Genomic DNA, 20,717 nt, shown 5'->3' on the forward strand with positions numbered 1-20,717 from the left:
TGGTCTTACCAGTGATATATTATAAAATTTACCTTCAACCATTAGTTTAAGTTTTTGGTTGAATTGATGGTTTAATATGGTATGAGAGTAGGTGGTCCAGGGAGGTTTTATGTTCAAAACCCCTCCCCAATTAAAATTGATCTCTACTTGTTGGGTCTTTCAAATATTTCAAATCTACAAGTGAGTGGGAGTGTTATACGTGATTAAATTTATCTTCGACAACAAGCCTTAATCTTTTAACATGTCTATTTAGTTTATAAATTTAGGTTTCAATTACGTGTGTAGACATTAAATTGTGATTCTATGTGGTCTCCATCGAGAGTTTGAACGGTATTTATATTTACTTTTTATTAATAAAACTAGGTTGTTTTCGACCATTGTGTTTTTGGAGAAGTAATATTTACAATTTTGGGATAATAATCGTGTTTAGCAAATTTTAATAGAAATTGTAAATATATCAAAGTTTATCCGTGAAAGATTTATAATTGCTCTCAAATTCTTATGAGATAGATCCTTATTTGCAATATGGTCCGTTAGCGATCAATTTTTATTAATGATAGAATAATAAATTTTGTTAGTTGCAATATATATTAATATTTTGAATCTAATTACTGTATATTTACAAATATGTATATAGTTAACTGTTGTTTTAAATTCTCAATTGTGCAGAGATGGTTAGCTCTTGATACAAATTTTCAATTGTGCTTCATATATCAGGATATAATATGGATTGAAATTGAAAATTTAATACTAAGGACGACGTTTATTTGATAAGACCCATTATTATCAAATAGTAAATGAACAAAAGTGAAAATAATGAAATTTCACATTAAATAGTGAAATTCCAGGCTAAGCTACTTCATGTTTGAAAAATCAAAAGTCTCAATTTTTAAAACAATAACAGTGGTGGGGTGAAATTTCCAACTTTGATGTTATAGTGCTATAAGTATACATAGAAAAGAATAACACAAAAATGTACTAAGTTACACTAGCTCCATGAATTCAACTATATCTTTAATTTGGTGTCTTCATAATCTCATTTACATCTTAGTCTAATATATTAGTATAAAATCCAAGTTCACCCGGAGATGATCCAAATCTCAAATTGTTCAACAAAAAAGTTTCTTTTAGTCTTTATCTTAATCTATCTCCATTTTTCGAATCGATATAATTAAGCCAGTTGCTTAATTATATATATATATAAAAAGATTTGATGCGTGTAATAACTAAAATTCTTCGATTATACACTTGTACTTGTGCTAGGGTTTTCCAATCATTTGTGTTTGACAGACTTCGATAGTCAATTCTGCTATTGATGCTATTCTAACAATGTTTTTATTGACATTTTAGTACATTTGATATTCCACTTTTAATGTCGGCAGCTATATTTAAAACCTTATAATTAGATTTTATATTTCGACAAGATCTGTAGAGTTATCATTTCCTATAATGTTTTAATGAAAAATAGGTAAAGGTATTAGGTCAATGTGAAACGCAAACCCTAAATGTCAATCATTCAAATTTCTTCCACTATCATTCAAAACACCTCTTTTCCATTAAAAAAAAAAGCAAAAAACTAAATTTACTCCTCTTTTTTTCTTTACTCAATTGCTTGGTTTGGGGAATCTAACCATAGATTATCTTTTGTCTAATACTCAATCTCTATCTCTTTTATCTTTTATCTTTTTGTTTTGAATATAGTTTCATTTGTTGTTATATTATAATTTTTTAGAACTAAAATAACGATTATCGGAAAAATATAATCCTTTAGGGTTCGTTTTGTAATTATTGTGCTTTTTTTAAAAAAATTAACTCTGATTTTGAAAGTTTTTTAAAAATAGTTTTTAAGAGTTTCTTTTAATTTTTCAAATTTGACTGAGAATTTACATATTTATTTGAGAAATAAAAAATTCATCCTTGTATAAAAACAAGAATAAAATTGAAAAATAAAAAACGAAAGACTAAATGGTGTTATTAGAGAAGGTGTTAGTTAGATAAATATGTTACTAACTAATAATTTTCATGATTTGCAAATTCATCGTGTAAAGATAAAAGCAAAACTTGAGCAAGAAGAACGGTTCTTTAAACATCTCGACAATGATATAATATTATTTATTTTGAGCGTTTTTAACTCTTATGCTTACTTTTGGGATATGTTGCATACTAATAGAGATAGTTGTCATTACTTATATATTCGTGATCATCTTCTCGTCTAGTAGATGTGGAACTTTTGATTTCATCTAGAACTTTTAATTTCATCTAGAATTTTTGATTTCATCTCCAACACCAAGCAACCTGGTCTAGGCTTTATAGACCAAAACATTTACCAAAATACCAATCCAAGTGCCTCCAAGAAGTTTGAAAAATGATTATGAAATATGCAATAAAGTCAATTCCAACATTAATGATTTGAAGGAGATACATATGATCATAACTTGTAGAAATAATGTGTCCCTCAATAGTTTTTCAATAGCTACATAATCATCAAGTATCTAAATGTTAGCATATAATTAAATAATAAGCACTAACTAATAAAAGTAAAAAATATTTTATTTATCACATTTAGTTGACAAGTAATATTGCTGGTTTAGGGACCAAATATACCACTTTGGCCTAAACTGACAATAAACTACATTTTATCCACCTGGTTTATAATATGATTTGTTAGGTTTCATTGGCCTCAAAGTAACCACTAAGCTAATGATAAATATTAATAATTAAGTAATTTTCTTTATATATATTATATAAAAACAATAAGATTGAGGGCCCCTAAACCTATGCTAAATCCGCTGGTGGGTTAAGTGGCAGTTTACCAGAAAAACTCACCTCAATCAATGATTTTAGATTGAATTTTCTTAAAAGGTAAAACATATATTTGAAATGCATTACCATTTGAGTTTCTTGAATATTGGAAAATGAGGTAAATTAACTTTAATTTATAAATATATCAAAATGAACCAAAATATTTACAAAATATAACAAACTTTTGGATATTTTCAACCGTTGAATTATTAAAATCTAAAATTTTATTATATTTTGTAAATATTTTTAATAGTTTTGATCAATTGTAAATTTGTGTTTTTTATTAATCCAAAGTGCCTGCAAACATTGGTATGATGTTAATTTACACATTGCTCTAAGTCAATATAAGGTTTGTGACTAACTTAATAGTAGAAAATAGTACATGATCTTTTAGCATACTTTAAACCAATGACTTTAATCGTTTATATATGCTATTAACGTGTTGACACTCGAGCTCATATTTGACCCTTTTACATTTGTGGAATTGATGTCATTACTCATTGATCAATTACACTACCAAAATTAAAGGTTAAAAATGATGCTTAGTGCATCACCCACTCAATTCTTTAAACGTTCTTTTTACATATGACTCATGTGTCGATTTGGGTGGTTTCAAACTTAATCACTTTGAGGTCTTCCAAGGTCCTATGAGATCATCACTCGTGGATCTTCCAAGATTTTTCATGACTCTTAGGTTCTCTATACATCCCACGAAAGTCTTCCATGAATCCTCCAAAAGTCCTTCATGAATTTTGCATAAATCTTCCAATGGGGTTTTTAAAGATCTTTCATGAATCCTAAAAAAGTCTCCCATAGGTTCCTTTAGCTCACTATAGTCTAAATGGTGACATAACTTAAAATAAACCTCTAACAAACCCCAAAACTCAGAATAAATTCCATTTTTTTTCTATATTTTTAAATTTTCAATGTCAATCTCTTATATTATATTATATTATATTATGCATATATCTTAAACTTATTCTAACAATTAATTTTTATACCAATTTAATGTCATATATTTTTAGAAAAATGAAATAGCTATCTATATTAATATCCTAAAAAAATGGAAATTTTCATAAATATAACAAAATTTAACCGATAGAAGTTAGTCATTTTTTAAATATTGGTTTGATTGTCTTTCTTTTCTAAAAAAAATAATGACTATCTAAATCTAAGAACCAAACAGTCAAATCTAAACAATAATAGTACATTTTCTATGTGACATTTGCCCTTTCTACGTTTTGAAATTGGTTTGTAAACATTTTGGCCATTTTTTAAAGATCCAAAAAGAAAATTAAATACCTATTTATTTATTTTATTTTCTTCCATAAAAATTATTATTTTTAAAAAGTAAAATAAGAGATTTGAGATAAATTAATTAAAACTATAAACAGAAAAAAAAAGGGATAAAATGGTATTTTCATATCTTATTTTGTTATAAGAAAAAAGAAACAAAGAGTAAGAAAGTGAGGTTTGAGTGAGTGAGTGAGTGAGTGAGAGACAGAACATCACAGAATGAAAGACGGATGCTGACTTTCACAGAACAGTTTCCTTTGGCCTCCCGAAATGGAAACTCTCTAGTGGCATATCTCGTAGTTAACATCATTTGACAAGGGGAATTACGTAAAACTCACTTAACCGCCGGTCAGAATATTGGGAAATGAGAACGCGGCGGCGTGGCAGAACAGGCCCACCGCCACCGAACGCAATCCATTTCCTTCCGTATCCATTTTCTTCCTTTCTTTATTTCTCCCCAAAAAAAGAAAAAAAGAAAAAAGATGGGTATGATTCAGGAGCCACTCTCCGTTAACTGTGGCGCTAAATCGCTCCTTCCTCTTTCTATTTTTGGGTTTGTTGTTTTTTCCCATTGCAATTCATTCCTCTGTTTCCCTCTCTATTTCTAACCCCCCCCTTCCCTTTCTCAATATTTCTCATTCTTTCTCATTGCAGATTCTTGACGCCGTGTTCTTTGCTGCACTAATCTCCACCACCCCTTTTCTTCTTTTTCCATTTTCTTTTTGGGGGGGTGGGGAATTTTTGTTTCAGGGTTTTCTTCTCTTAATCTCTCCGATTCGGAGGGGGAAGGAGGAGGAAGGAGGAGGAGGAAATGATTCTCTGAAGCGAATGATTTGGGTTCTTCTGTTCTGTTAACAAACTGCCGATTTCGGTTGCGGTTTTTGATTCCTTGGTGGCTTTTTTTTTATAAAAGAAAAAATTATATTGGGTGCGGCCAATATGCCTTGCTTTTCTTCTTGTATTTCTCGTACTCAAGAAGGGAGCCGGGTCGAAACTGATAGTTGTATTCGATATGAATCCCGCCATTCTAATAATTCCTCAGGTTTGTTGTATCCCCCCCCCCCCCCCCCCCCCCCCTTGCTTTTTATATATCAGATTGATGAAATGTTGTAATGACTTGAAGGCATGTTGGTGTCGATAATCTTGCTCTTATTTGTGCTTCTTCTATGTGCATTTGGGTAATAATCTTATAATCAGGCTATGAACCATTGAAATTTAGGTACATGGAGGGGAAAAGAAGGTGAGAGCAAGCATGAAAGCTGTCCGAAGGGGAGCGCAGCTGCTCGTAGTTTTACGTTTCGTGAACTCGCCATGGCTACAAGAGGTTTCAAGGAAGTAAATTTGCTTGGAGAGGGTGGTTTTGGACGTGTATACAAAGGACGTTTGGAATCAGGACAGGTAATTTAAGGTTTCAATGTTTCATTGCATTTGTCAGCTTTGTTATGGCTAGAAACTATTAGCTTCTTTTACAGTTTTTACCATTTGTTATTGTGGGCAGATTGTCGCAGTTAAACAGCTTAATCGTGATGGGCTTCAAGGCTTTCAGGAATTTATTGTGGAGGTTCTCATGTTGAGTCTGTTGCACCATCCTAATCTCGTCACCTTGATTGGTTACTGTACTGATGGGGATCAAAGGCTTTTGGTTTATGAGTTCATGCCTATGGGAAGCCTGGAAGATCATCTTTTTGGTAAATGCTGTTCTTTTTGCACTTGAAAAATACTTAGGTGCATTCCACCCAATTGTCTGATCATAATTTATCTGCTAGCAAATTCACTTTCCTTCTTTTTTTTCTTTTTTCTTTTCTAATATTTGTCTGTGATAAGGGTGGGATGCATAAAGATTGGTAGATCGGGAATGTACCCAAATTGTTGCTCTTTGCACTCTGTTCTATTCCTTTTCAATTTGTTAAATTATATTTTAATTATATGAACTTTTTCATAGCAATTAAGAACTATTTTGTTTCTTATAAATATAATAAATTGTATGCTATCAGTTTCCGTCACGAATTATGTCTTCTTTTCTGCAAGTCTTATATTCTGTTTTTCCAAAGTTATAGTTGTATGATCATGTGAATATCCATATTATATCACACATGGGAAGATTCCTAGTACTACAATTGTACATACTTTTTTCATAGAACATTCATCCTTTTATGATATATTATTTTATTTTAGGGGTCCGACACAATTCTTAGATGCTTCTTTTATGGCAAACAATGAATGACCGATACTACTGCAGCACTAGAATTTTCTCCTGTATGGATCATGAGAGGAACTGGTTAGACTTGATCCTACTTGACCAATTTGGCCATCGACTTGGGTGAATCAGCCAAGTCAATTGATATGCTAGAGTCAGAAAAACATATTTATAATCTTTTTTATGTTAATTTATTATTTTATCTAACATAATTGACTTATTAATTACATTTTGTCAGAGTTTTTCAATTTTCATTCAAATACGTAAATGAAATGAAGCTATGGTACTATGTCCTCCTTAGACAGATAGCTGAGTCTCTTTGGAATAAATTGTGATGTAATGTTATCCTATATAATGTAAAAGATTTTTCAATTTTCTAACATTCGTTTTTGTTATCATGAAAATTTCAAGTTTTCTCTCAGTCTTTTTGGGTTACTAGTCCACACTAACGAAAGTTGCTATAGTATCCATCTTTGGGCCTCCAAGTCAATGACTGTTCTCTATAGCTTTGACCTATAGCTTTTTTTTCTCATCTCTTTTGAATGATAATTGAGATATGTCTTATGCTCGCAGATAAGGTAGATCTTACAACTTGAGAATCTTTTGTTTAATAAGAAACAGTTATAAATAGAAACTCAGATTATGTATGTGCAAATCTATTGTCCAATTTAGTTGATAGCCTCATTTTCATAGTAAATCCATTATGGTTTGATATTTGATAGTTTTACTGAATGATCCTGGGTTGATATAGATCTATTAAAGAAGCAAATAACATGGTACCTTCATGGTGAGTTTCTTTTTATTTCAGATTTAGGTACTGACAAAAAGCCTTTGAGTTGGAATACAAGGATGAAGATTGCAGTCTCCGCTGCTCGAGGCCTTGAGTATCTCCACTGCAAAGCAAATCCACCAGTCATATACCGTGACTTGAAATCAGCTAATATCTTATTGGACGATGACTTTAATCCTAAGCTTTCCGATTTCGGCCTGGCTAAACTGGGACCTGTTGGTGACAATACTCATGTTTCAACTAGAATAATGGGAACGTATGGATATTGTGCTCCAGAGTATGCCATGAGTGGCAAATTAACCGTTAAATCTGATATTTACAGCTTTGGTGTTGTTCTACTTGAGCTCATTACAGGGCGCAAGGTAATTGATATAAAAAGGAGACCAGGAGAGCAGAACCTAGTTGCTTGGGTCAGTACTTCAATAATTATTTTTTGTTCGAAGATTCTACACCCGTTTATACTTTGTAGTCCCATTTTTTTTTATTACTACTATAGGGTGGGGGCTTTGAATCACTGATTTTTTGGTCGTTAACACATACCTCATGCCCGTTAAGCTAAGCTTGCTTTAGAGTTGTAGTCTCACTTACTTTTGTTTAATGTGCATGTTTTCATTTGCCCTTCTTGCACTATCCATTTGACTTGCTGATTTGAAGTATTTGAGCTTGTTGCTTAGTTTTGTGGATTCTAGTCTTGTGTCATTCTCCATACAATGTATATTTTGAGAGTAAGAATATAGTTGCAGTTATTTTCCTGGGCTAATTTGTTTCATCACTTTCCATTGATTTTGCAGTCCCGCCCTCTACTTAAGGACCGGAGAAGGTTTATGGAACTAGTCGATCCTCTTTTGGAAGGACACTTCCCTCTTCGTTGTTTGCAACACGCAGTTGCAATTACTGCAATGTGTCTTCAGGAACAACCATCATTTCGCCCTCTTATTACTGATATTGTTGTAGCACTCGAGTATTTGGCCTCTCAAAGTTGTTTACGAGAACTACGCAGTCATAGGTTTAACAATTCATCTCAAACATCGCCCCCACAACAGAATAAAGACATCCATGCCGAGGAATCAGATCCTTAAGATTGCTAAACTTCTTCTTGGATGTTGCTGTATCGAAGTTGCTGAAAAAGCCATGTAAGTCGGACATTTCGAGTTCTTTCCGATAAAGCATTTTATTCTGCTTTTATTTGCATATGAGTTTCCTACTTTTTTTCAGCTAATACTTAGAGGGAAAATTTTTAGACCAAGGGTTATCAAACAAAAGCTTGATTTTAAACTTCAAGATATGAAACTGCTTTTCGAAATGTTAGTACACTCGGTATAACCAACTGCTGGATTTTTGGGCCCAAGGAGTTAAATGGCACAAAATTGCTTATTAACTCCTTACACTACGAGCCCAGGAGTTCACAGCTTCACACTTTTCCCCAACGCTCCCTAGCAGTTGGTACAAAGTTAACTATTATTGGTACTATTATCTGACTGTTTTATGAACTGATGTGAGTTTCCTTTCATATATATGCTTTCTTTCAGGTTCATACACATTTGTGAAGCGTGTAAGATAAAAGCAGAGTGAAGCATGTTTTGTAATGTAATAAATGCCGTTCAAAACGATTAGTTATATCATCTGTACAGAACCTACGTACTTAACTCAACAGAGAAGAGAATGTTTTGAAGAAACACGTGTTACACCCGACTTCATCCAAAAGCAGCTTGGTTAAAAGGTACATATCGACTACATGCTGTATTAACTTGAGTTAAGTTTTCAACGCCTCGGCTCAGGTCAGACGACCGGGAAAGCTACTTGGGATTGTTCCAAGGTACATATCTGTGTCTTTGCTCTGATATATCTTTGTACATGAATAACACTCCTAAATGAAAACTGTGTATGTAGTTTGTAAGATGGTCCCTGATTTTTTCCCCCACCTTATCATCTTTTTTTCTTTTATATATGTTTTAGAGAGGTGAAGAAAGTGCTCTCTTTCTTTTTCTGTGCAATGCATTACACTTCTATATATATACATATATATGTATAAATGAAAAAAAATATGAGTTATGTTATGAATAAAACAAACATTTCTCTCCTTTTGCAACATTATTATTATATGGAGTTTGTGTATGAATTAGGAAAGCTCCTAAAAGTTTCGTCACTAAGACTTTCCTTTGGGAGAGTTAGATGGATAGATTTAAGTGGTTTGAATGATCTAAGTTTCTTCCTTTGTCACCTCAAAATAGTCAATCCCCTGACCTAATAAATCTATGAAATGTTAGCCAATTCAGCAACCCCAAAGTCAAACCTCTTTACTAATTTTTTCAACTTTTTATTTTTGTTTATTTGGTTAGTTCCCATATTTTAATATTTGAATCATTTCTCGTTTTTGGTTTTGAGAACGAGGCTTATTCCTTTCCATTTTTTACTATACATCTTTCTAAATTCCAAAACAAAAACAAGTCGTTAAACGTTATCTTTTTTTTAGTTTTCAAGATTTGGCTTGGTTTTTTAAACCATTGGTAAAGAGTAAATGAAAAAGGAAACAATTTGAAGGCGGAAGTAGTGTTAACAGGCTTCAAACATATCTTGGTTTATTTAATTGTCATGATTGGTGTTTCCATTTTCTTAATTAACAAATCCATCCATAGTATTATGCATCTCGTGTTGTATCTATCTTTGCGTAGTTCGTTTAATTATAAGTTGTTACGTATTGTGTTTATCTTTGCGTAGTTCGTTGAATTATAAGTTGTTACGTGTTGTGAAGAATATTTTCTTTTACTTTTCTAAAGAAAATATGGAAGACGGGTGTAATCGAGGATTAGTGTTATGAATAATGTTAGGGATGGAAGGGGTTGACTGGGCTATACCCCCCTTTAAGGGGTCATTGGGTTTAATTAATTTATTGAAAATTTCTCAGTATTTATATAAGAAAATGACATCTTCACTACACATTTTCTATAAAAAAAAAAAAAAAAAAAAAAGTAAGAAAACGAAAGCCACTTCTCTTTTTTCCTTTTTTCCCTATCCTCTTTTCTGTGCATTTAATTTTGGATGAGTTTGCCAAAAGAGTCTTGGAATTGATTGTCTTTTGTCACTTTCTCTTTGCCTTCTTTTGTTTTTCTTTCTCTTTTTTCCATACCAAATTTGATGTCAAATGTTACATTCATAGTTCAAAAAATGGTGGAAAACAAATCGATATTTACTTTGACATTTTTTATAGAGAAATTTTCATAAATATAACAAACGACCAAAATATTTACGGTCCGTGTAACAAAATGAAAAAGTCTATGATGAAGGTGACCAATTTTTAGAAATATTTATCATTCTTTTTCATATCTTTCTCCTCTTCTTCTACTATTTCTTTTTGTTTCTTTTCATCGTTTTTCTTCTCTTTTTTCTTTAAACTGTTATTTGTTGTACTAAATATAAAATATCCATTTTTCTTAATTTTTTTGGTATAGAAAATGTTATCCAAATCTAGACGTGTACCAAACAATAGCTAAATTTTAAACGAACGTGTACAAAATATGTTATGCACGTTGTAGTTTACGGTGTTGTTTATAGAAGTATTTTTGGTACTTTTATTATGGATCTGTAGACTTTTTACGTTTTCGAAACTGTTTTATACATTGTAAATACTTTGTCGCTTTTTTTATAGATCTATTTTTGAATATTTTTGTTTTTTTTTAATTCAAAATTTTCTCCACCGAAGGATGTTCTAAGTGGTCTCTCTTCTCTCTCTTTTATTCCTTTTTCTTTTGCTTTAATGTGCAATCAAATGGACCATGTACATATGGATTTTATTCTAATTGTTCTTATCTTTCTTTACCCTAATTATTCATTCTACTTTTAATATAATAAAAAAAATGAAACCTAACTTTTCTCTTTTTGCCCAATCATCCAATATTTTTATTAACAATATCTAATTTTTGACAATAAGTGGAGTTCGGTGGAAAAGACAATCTTTTAACATCGAACAATCTTCTAACATCGAGTCAATGATAGTAGTTTTATGTTAATTAGGTATTAACGATCCAATAACCATTTTATAAAACTTGAAAGACTAAATGCAATAATTTTCTTTATTTAAATTTGGTCCTATTTAATTAACTGGTCTTAGATCATTATTAGATATTGAAGTTTAAGGAGTTATTAATTATAGAATAAGGTTGTTTTCAAATAAACTAAACCAATTTCTTTTCAATAAATGTAGCAAAATATTCATAATCTATTAAAAATAAACACTAGAATATATGTTTGATTTTTTTCTAAATAAGAGTCTTTAGTGTTCATGTTTATCAAAGTATTGAATATATTATAATTTAAATTTGTTTTCAGTAATTTTTTTTGTTACTATTGAAATCAATTCAACGATTTTACATTAAAAGAATATTTAACTAAAAGGTAATACCAAATAGCAAAGTGAGCATTGGTAGAACTCGGAGCGAAGTTTAAACTATTGAAACTTATGGTTCAAATCGAAACTAAAGATAAAAATGTTACATTATAAAGAATTGTACTAATTTTTTTTTTTTTTTTTTATGGTTAATGAAAAATAAATGTTAAAACTTAGGATAAAAATACAAAAGTTTAATGGTTAAATTAATTAAAAATTGGACTAACAATGTGGAATTTGGAAATTGGAACATTTCTTGAAATGGACAGTTTTTATTGCTTTCATGTGGTCTGAGCCATTTATGAATATGCTTATGAACGTAAATATTAAAATAATACCAATTCTTTTCTTTTAGAACACAAACAAATGAAGAAAATAGGGTTCCTTGTTGAACGCTCGACCAAGGAAGGAGAAATTGTTGGTACGACATGTTATTAGGCTAATTTAACTTTAACTAAATTAAGTCGATGAGGCTATAACATATCTAGAATATTGAATACTTTATCAATGAATATGATATTCAATAAAATATATGATTCCCACAACTTTTTACATTATAATCATAGACTTTGAAAAACCAATGTGAGATAATTAATTAATCCTTCGGTTAATACTAATTAAGCTAATGACTGTTGTAATAGCTAGAGGCACAGCAGAAGAGAAAAATACAAGAAACTTTGGTGATCCAATTCGGCCAATGATACTTACGTCTGGGGAGTTGCGCACAGCCCTGATGAATAATTTTTATTAATATTCACTGAAGACAATATACATCAATACATCATATAATCTCTGTTTAATTATATGACTAAGTAACATGCATTTTAGCTTCAGACTCCAGGTTCCCCCTAAATGCATGAATTACTCTTCTTCATGATGTCTGACTTCAGGCTCTCCTTAAACGCATGAGTGAATATCTTCGACGATATCTTTATATACATCTAAAGATTGCAGTGACCAAACATACCATTGTCTTGTCCTTTACGTTACTCATCTACAATCTCAACTTAGATCAACATACTGATCTTATTGACATAAGATCATAATACCTTTTTGTTCTGGCAGCTTCTGCAACCAGTTCTTCAAAGGTCTTCAGCCGTAGATAATTTTCTTAATCTTTATTTCGCACACGTGTGATCTTCGAAAGCCCTATTTATACATATATAATGTATATGCATAAATCTTGATTCTTTTAAAAATAATTAGCAAGATTCCTAAAATCAAGAAAAATCTTTTTATCCTTTAATTATCTTATCTTTTTGAAGAATAATCTAATAAAATGTTTTAGACAAACTCTTCAACAGAATTAGTTTTACCATAAGGATTTAATTATTAATTAAGGTTTTATTTTTAATGTGTTTGATTGATAATCATAATTAATATATATAGAGAAATGTGAAAGTTAAAAGTCTATCATTGATTTAAAAATGCTTAAAATAAATATGCATTTTAAGTCTAAAAATAGATTACACAATGCTAGTAACTAATCCGCTAGTTCTATAAAAATAACTAATAATAATCTCAGCTATTTTCCTAGAACCTAAGAATCGACTAGACCCACTCAACTCCATAAAAGTGTGGCAACAGAGGTTGAACTGCGGAAACCGAGGCCAGGGGTGGTGGGGCTAGCGACGGAATTGGGAATAAATTTTTGAAGATATACGAAATTTTAGGGCTTGGATAAGCCTTTCAAAGTTTCAGTACAGTAGACAGTTAATCATTCAAATTTCACAAATTACTTGTGTAAGGATGTTCGTTTGTACATCTATCATATAGAATATATACCACAAGCCTTGTGATAAGAAATCAAATTTCCGTTCAAATACGCTTGTGAAAGAGTCGAATGAATGAGAAACATAACAAAGTCTGAATTGCTAATGAACGGATAAATAATTAAAGAGGCCAACGGGTCTTTTTAGGGTTTTGGGAATAGAGAGACTTGAACCCTCACGATTTTTAAAGTCGACGGATTTTCCTCTTACTATAAATTCCATAGAGAAAACCCAAATTTAGAGCTGATTTTTCTGAGGCTACGGGAATTCATTAAAGTGCAAAACACTCTTTTCTTCTTCAACCCGTCATTGTAAAATGTTTATGGCGAATAATCTGGATGTGTTTCAAAAGCTAAAATGAAGCAATGGGCAAGGATGAAGACGAAGATGCTAAGATGGAGAGGGACAATGAGGTGGGGGAGAGGAGACCAGAGGAGAGGAGAGAGGATGGGATAACAAACTATAAGACCATAATTGTTCAAATTTGTAATTGTAACTAACAAGGTTGGTCTATCCAATTTTTTTTAGAATCTATTCAATTTCTATTACTCACATTAATAGACAATATAGAAAGTAATTTATCGACGTTTATCAATATCTATCTAAAAAATGATATATTTAAATTTTATTATATTTGTAAATATTTTCGGACAATAATTTTGGTTAGCTATTTTGTTATGTTTTTCTTTTAATACAACCATCTATTTTGCTAAACCTTATCAATTTAATTCTACATTTTGAAAATTTAATATTTTAAATTATACCTAAACATGAATATACAATTATTGATAATACAAAGGTAGAAAATTCAAACACTATAAACTTAGGTCAATGAACCAGTAGGTCAATGAATCAATCTAAATAAAGTTGGTGTCTTTTTCGTTAATTAATATGCAACATACATATACTAGTACGTAACTTATTTTAATGGGTTCATCTCACCAAATAAAAAATGAAATTCAAATATTTTGACTTTTTGGTTGAAGATATATGTCTTAATCAGGAATAAATTTAAGATTCTATATCACACGTGATAAATTTGTAGTTTTAAATGTCATAATCTATTAATACTTATATTAAGCTAATATAGATTACTTTAAAGTGAATCTTAACAGGTAAATCTTAAAATTAAAAAACCAAATTGAAACAAAATTCAAATCTCAAATGTAGATTTGTAACATTTTAGTTAAATCTAATTCAAAAGTTGTGAATTAAAAGAATAATATTTTGATAAAAAAAAAATTCATTGAATTTATTGTAAAAATGAAAATATTATAACCTGTTTGTTAGACCGTGAAAAAAAATTTGAAAAAAAAAAGTGTTTTAGTGAAAAGCTGTATTTCATCTTTCTGGTTTGTAGCATATATATTTAAAAGTTAGAATATCATTTAAACAATTATTTAAAATTTATTTGCATTATATTTATAACTCGTACAACTAATCATAGTTACCCATTAAATATTAGCTAATTATATATAAACTATGATTAATTTATTTAAAAAGCATAAACTATGTTAAAATTTTGGTTAGAAATCACTTTGAGTCTCCGATCTTTTATAGAAATAACAATTTAATCCTTAAATTTAATTTCTAACAATTAAGTCTATATACTATCGATTTTATAACAATTTATATTTTACTATCAATTTTGTAATAATTTAGATTTTATACTTAAAATTTATAACGTTTTAACTCCTATAGTAAAAATTAGTGTGGAAATTTAATATGTAATCAACATAATTTTATCAATGTTAATTAAAAATTCATTATTTTTATAAAATGCAAAGTTTACATTCAAAATAATAAAAATACAATTAACATCAAATCATTATTATTATTAATTGGGGAGTGAATTGTTACAAGTTTGAAAGTAAAATGACTATACTTTCCTATATTAAAATTTATTAACTAAATTGTTAGACAGTTAAAAATACATCGCTGTCATTAATAGTTTAGTTAAACTGAAATCTATATGTACCTGAAGTCCAAAAAGCTCTAGATCCAAGTGTTCACTTCCATTTTTATTTTTCTTTAAGAAAAACATATACTAAATTGTTACAAAATTGAAAGTATATGAATTAATAACTACAAACCAAAATTTAGGAAGTAAACTGTCATTTTCTTAGGACCAAAAAGTATTTTTTAACCTAATTTTTCTATAATGTTATATAATTTACTCCTACAAGATAATACAAGACAAGAATGAGAGAGCTACGTGAGAGAATGAGGATCGAATGAAATTCTAATTCCGATGACTTGTAAACACACTCAATTACGCCTAGCCTTCTCGTTCGTGATCCGATCGGTCCGAAGGTTATGAAATAACTTGACTCAAAATGAAATGATCAAACAGTAATACATATTTCAGTTAAAAAATAAATTATATTTATAACTTAATTTTATCTTTACTTAACATAACTTTACATTCAAAGTATATGAATACAATCAAAACATAGAATTGTTAGATTTCAAACTTTAAAACCCATAATCCGAAGAACCATTTTGAGAAAAAGTAAAATTAAGCTTCTTAAACAAATATTTTTTACCAAGTCGGGAATTTAAAAACATGAAAAAGAAGGAAATTTATTTCAATAGAAAATTGGTAAAAATATTATCAACCACCCGAATCTAAAATTTTACTAAATATTATTGTTCATTTTAATATATTTGAAAAACGCTTGAAAAATATATAACAATTAAAAAAAATTAAAAAAAAAAAAAAGGTTTGTAGAATTTGTGAAATTATTGCTGAAAATATTTAAATACAAGAAATTTAAACGTACAACGTTCATAAAATTTGAAATTTTGATATATATTTTGATTGATTTTTAAATGTCTCCCTCGATCTACGTTGGTGAATTAAAAATGTTTGAGGTAATGGAGCGTTGACCACAGATTATCCTCCTAATTCCTGACCTGACTCATCGACCAATTTTATTAAAATTGAATTTGACGACTTTTCGTCTGTTATATCTATGAATAAAAGTTTTCCAAAAGAATATTATAATAAAACTATAGTCAACATGACCACCTTATAATTAATGTTCAACTTTAGGATATCTATTTTACATTTCTATCACTTTATTAATTTAATCTAATCTAATCATTTTTTTCTTTTTCAAATTGCAATTCCAACTTACTTTTATTTTCTTTCTTCGAATTTTTAACACGTCGGCTATAATTAAAGAAAATAAAACATCAATACTATAAAAATTTTAGAATTTTTTTTTTTTAATCTTCAAATTGATAAATATGTGCGATTGATTTTTGAGTTTTAAAAATATATTTTCGTAACCCATGAATTTACGAGAATAGACTCAATTAGTTTCTAGATTTTCAAAATAGCTTTTACCGACTTCCTTAATAAACTATCTAGCCTCCTTTACATTATCTTCCTCGTAGAAGCCATGGTTGATCTCAACATCATTTACATGCTAGTTTGATTGGTGGAACTATTGTACGATGCTTGTATTGCTCTACTAGAACTTCGTTTTCACGATTTGGGATACCAACATGGGAAACATAACTTCCCTCTCTTTGACGCGTATTTATCATATCAGCTCCACTTTTTAGTCATGCTAGTTTCTAAAAATAATTCTAAAAGATCTAGAAATATATTTCTTGTTTTATTTTTTATAAATATTTATATAATATTTAAAATAAAAATTAAAGTATTTTCATAGATTCGAAAACTCAAAATATACACTTTGAAAATACAAAGATCAACTGAGTTTATTCTTATAAACCTAAAAACTAAAAAAGTATACTTTTAAAACTTAGGTACAAAACAAGTATATTTTTCCAAAACTCGGAACTAAATGCAACTTAGTACAATAAACAATATACAAATTATTAAATTAAACTTCATTGATGTAATAAAATTTGAAAAAGAAAAAAAAGACAATAAACATGAAATCATCTTCTACAAAACATTAAGAGCATCAAACATAAAGACAAATATTTCAATCTCACAGCTAATTAAAATCATATAACAAAGGAATAGAAAATCAATTTATTCAGTTTCAATACAACAAGACAGATGAAAATGTCAACTGCACAATCATACCGTCTAATAGAAAACATGAAAGTTTATTATTCAAAATCTAAGATTGAAATCAACACTAATTTTATCTAAATTGAATGTACATGTAATTCATTAAGCAATATATTATTAATAATTAATTTTTATAATATAATTAACTATTTATTTATTAAAAAAATATATATGAGTAGATATTTAAACCAATCAATAGACAAAAATCTAAATTAATATATAACATAGTCCTTGACTCCTTTTATTAGAATGTTTTGTTCAAGATGTTTCTTTGAAAAATCACCTAATATGGGATTTCTCCAAAAACCAATTAGAGTTAACTATATGGAAATTATTAATTGCTAGACAATAAATATTTAACAAATGAATAATAATATTAATCAAATTATTAATTACGAGTATTTTGTAAAATGAGTAATTCATTGAGACAAATTTGATGAATTATACCATTATGATGTATTAATCAATAAAATAATTAATAAGTAATAATCAGTTAATGATAAGCTAATTATAGTTATTAATAAGTAAATGAAAAATTACATCAAATGACAAAAAGAAAAATAATTAGAAAATGTAGTCCATAACACCTCTTTTTTTATATTGTAAATATGCCAAATATGACATGCTATTATAGGATTATCCGCTTTTAAGTTTACTATTTTTACAATTTAGAAAATATAGTGATATGAATTATATTATCATAATTTTTTACTGTTTTTGCAAATGCCCCTACATAAATTTGTATTATACTAATCATAATCATTAACTAACTTCAAATATAATTAATTAATCAATAATTTTATTACATCGGTTCTTTGCAATTTATTTAAAAATAAGTAGGAGTATATTTGTGTATAAACTAAATGAGAAATTGGTGTTAATTAAAATAAATATTATGTATTAAATGGTTTCAAAATATAAATATTTATTAAATTGGAGTACTTAAATTCATACATTACAGTATAAATTTTATAGTAATTTTATAAACCACAACTTTAATTTTTCATGTAATTAATTTGAATTAATTTATTTTAATAATATATAAATTAAAAGATCATTAAAAGGAAAAATAGATTTTATTATATTTATAAATTTTTTAAAATATTGTTATATGTTTAATTATTATTCTTAAAATTATACATAGTCCATGGGTAACTGATTATCATGTCTAAGCTACAAAATTTTGTACTCAAATAATTGACATGTTTTATCTCTTACTTATTTGTATTCTTATTCTCATTTCAATTCCTTCAATTCATTGTTTCTCTCGCAACGTTGAACTTCCTAATTTTAATTTACTTGACTTTGAAATGTTTAAAAGTAGAAGACTATTTTCTAAGCCAATACAAACCACATATATTTTCTGAAATAAAAATCTTCTGGGAGAGAAAAAATTGATCAAAGGTCAAAACTCATTTAACTTTAAAAACTTTTATGATTGTGTCATTGGAAAACAAAGTACATCCTATCTAACAATATACACCTACATAACTTTAAGATCTTATTTAAGACAATGTATGTTGATAGAGTCATTTTCCAAAATATTATTACTGTTTCTCTATTGACTAAGCAACCACGCACATAGAGAGTTGAATGCATATGCATATATATATATATATATATATATATAATTGACATAAATGCCAAAGGCTTTGGTGTGAGTTCCTCTTTCAACTTTACAAAAAAAAATCTTAGGGATATATACTTGTTTGTTTATCTTGACCAGAAAATAAATGGATATACTTTATTATAAAAATTTTAGTTAAAGTTAATAAATTTCGGTTACGAAACACTATTGAGTTCCTAACATTTCACAATAAACTAACTTTGGTTTGTTAAGATTTGTTCCTATACTTTCAATTTTTGTAACAATTAGTCACGAACATTAGTGTGTAACTTGGTTTTTATACTTCCAAACTTATAACAATTTAGTTTTCTAACGTGAAATAAAATTATAAAAAGTTAGATGTCAATTTCTATTTTTTTATGATATATATATATATATATATATATATAAACTTTGTATTGTATAAAAATATCGAGTTAATAATTTGTTTATTGATTTATTTATAAAACAATATCTCATTAAATCTTAACACAAATTTCGAAAATAAGGACTTCATCGTTACAAATTTTAAAATACAATGACTAAATTGTTACATAGTAAAGTTCATAGATCAAATTGTAGTATAATTGAAAATATATAGACTACATTGTTTCAAAACCATTTTTAAGGATTAAATGGTTACTTTTGTAAACGTTAGAAACAAAATATTTTTCAACCGTAAATTTATCATAATTTATTCGTTTAACTCGAGCAATTTAGTTGATAGACAGATCTAAAACAAATAATAATCTCAATTATTGTTTCCCTTCAATCTTCAAAGTCCTTTGTTAGAAAATTGAACTAAAAAAAAAAAGTTGTTAGAATATCGTTTCCTATTGAAAAGAAAAGAATGCCATCAAACTATAGATTATAAGTAAAACAGAAGGAAAACATATAGATAAAAGAATTACCACTTTGTAAAACCAATTGAAAGAAAAACAATGAAGAAATAGATGAAGAGTATAATTAAAATTAATTTGTAAGGATTCATTTTAATAAAATTTTTGTTTTCTTTTTTTTTTTTTTTATGATTAAAGAAAATGGTTTTATTATTTAGTAATATAGCTTGGCAATTATTTTCAATCACATGAAGACATATATATATATATAGGACACATAATCAATAATAGACACAATTTGGGTATGAACTCCTTAAATAACGCCACCATCATGCGCCCTAACTATAATCATTTCGCTTCGGTTTTTTAATTTCTTTTTATTTTTATTTTTACTTTTAAATATTAAACTTTCATTTCAATTTTAGTAAATGTTATAATTTTCATATTCATATCTCGGTTTTGATTCAATTTGATTTCTAAACATACTTTTAATTTTAATTTTAATTTTCTTTTGATAAATATTCATTTTTAATAATGCAGTTAGAAGAGTTATAATTAATTAAATTTTACTATTTTTTACTATTTAAATTAAATTTAAAATTCTCCTTTATTGATATTTTAATTTTTTTTGTATATTATTATTTTAAATTAATTAATCCATATTAATGCCACAAATTTGGAGTTAACGGTGTAATATTTAACAAAGAGAAAAAAAAAAAAAACTCAAATTTCAATAATAAAACTTTAACAATTTAAAATTTAGAATAAAGTAGAAAATAAAATAAAAAAATCTAAATCTAAAAGAAAAGAACAATTTTTTTTTTCAAAAGATCAGTAAATATCAAATTAAGAAACTCAGGTATGTGTTTTGAGGTAGGTTTTAAATGATGTTTTTTTTTTAAAAAAAAATCATAATAATAATATTAATTAATTAATTAATTAATTAATTAATTAATTAATTAATTAATTAAATGGTT

The 20,717-nt window shown here is 28.0% G+C and overlaps 1 protein-coding gene across 2 annotated transcripts; it reads left to right on the forward strand.

Moving 5' to 3' along the window:
- Positions 1-4,282: 4,282 nt before the first annotated feature.
- On the forward strand, positions 4,283-9,174 carry LOC103502618 (probable serine/threonine-protein kinase PBL21). 2 transcript variants are annotated; one of them, XM_008466615.3, is made up of 7 exons: positions 4,283-4,651; positions 4,753-5,140; positions 5,318-5,496; positions 5,597-5,786; positions 7,104-7,495; positions 7,877-8,218; positions 8,615-9,174. In XM_008466615.3, the coding sequence occupies exons 2-6, from the start codon at positions 5,038-5,040 to the stop codon at positions 8,162-8,164; spliced, it is 1,152 nt and encodes a 383-aa protein (XP_008464837.2). In that variant the 5' UTR covers positions 4,283-4,651; positions 4,753-5,037; the 3' UTR covers positions 8,165-8,218; positions 8,615-9,174. The 2 variants fall into 2 exon arrangements, with proteins under 2 accessions (XP_008464837.2, XP_008464838.2); XM_008466616.3 differs by having other exon boundaries at positions 4,849-5,140.
- The last annotated feature ends 11,543 nt before the right edge of the window (positions 9,175-20,717 follow it).

The sequence above is a fragment of the Cucumis melo genome, chromosome 3 (genome assembly GCF_025177605.1).
Source record: "Cucumis melo cultivar AY chromosome 3, USDA_Cmelo_AY_1.0, whole genome shotgun sequence".
Classification (NCBI taxonomy): Eukaryota; Viridiplantae; Streptophyta; class Magnoliopsida; order Cucurbitales; family Cucurbitaceae; genus Cucumis; species Cucumis melo.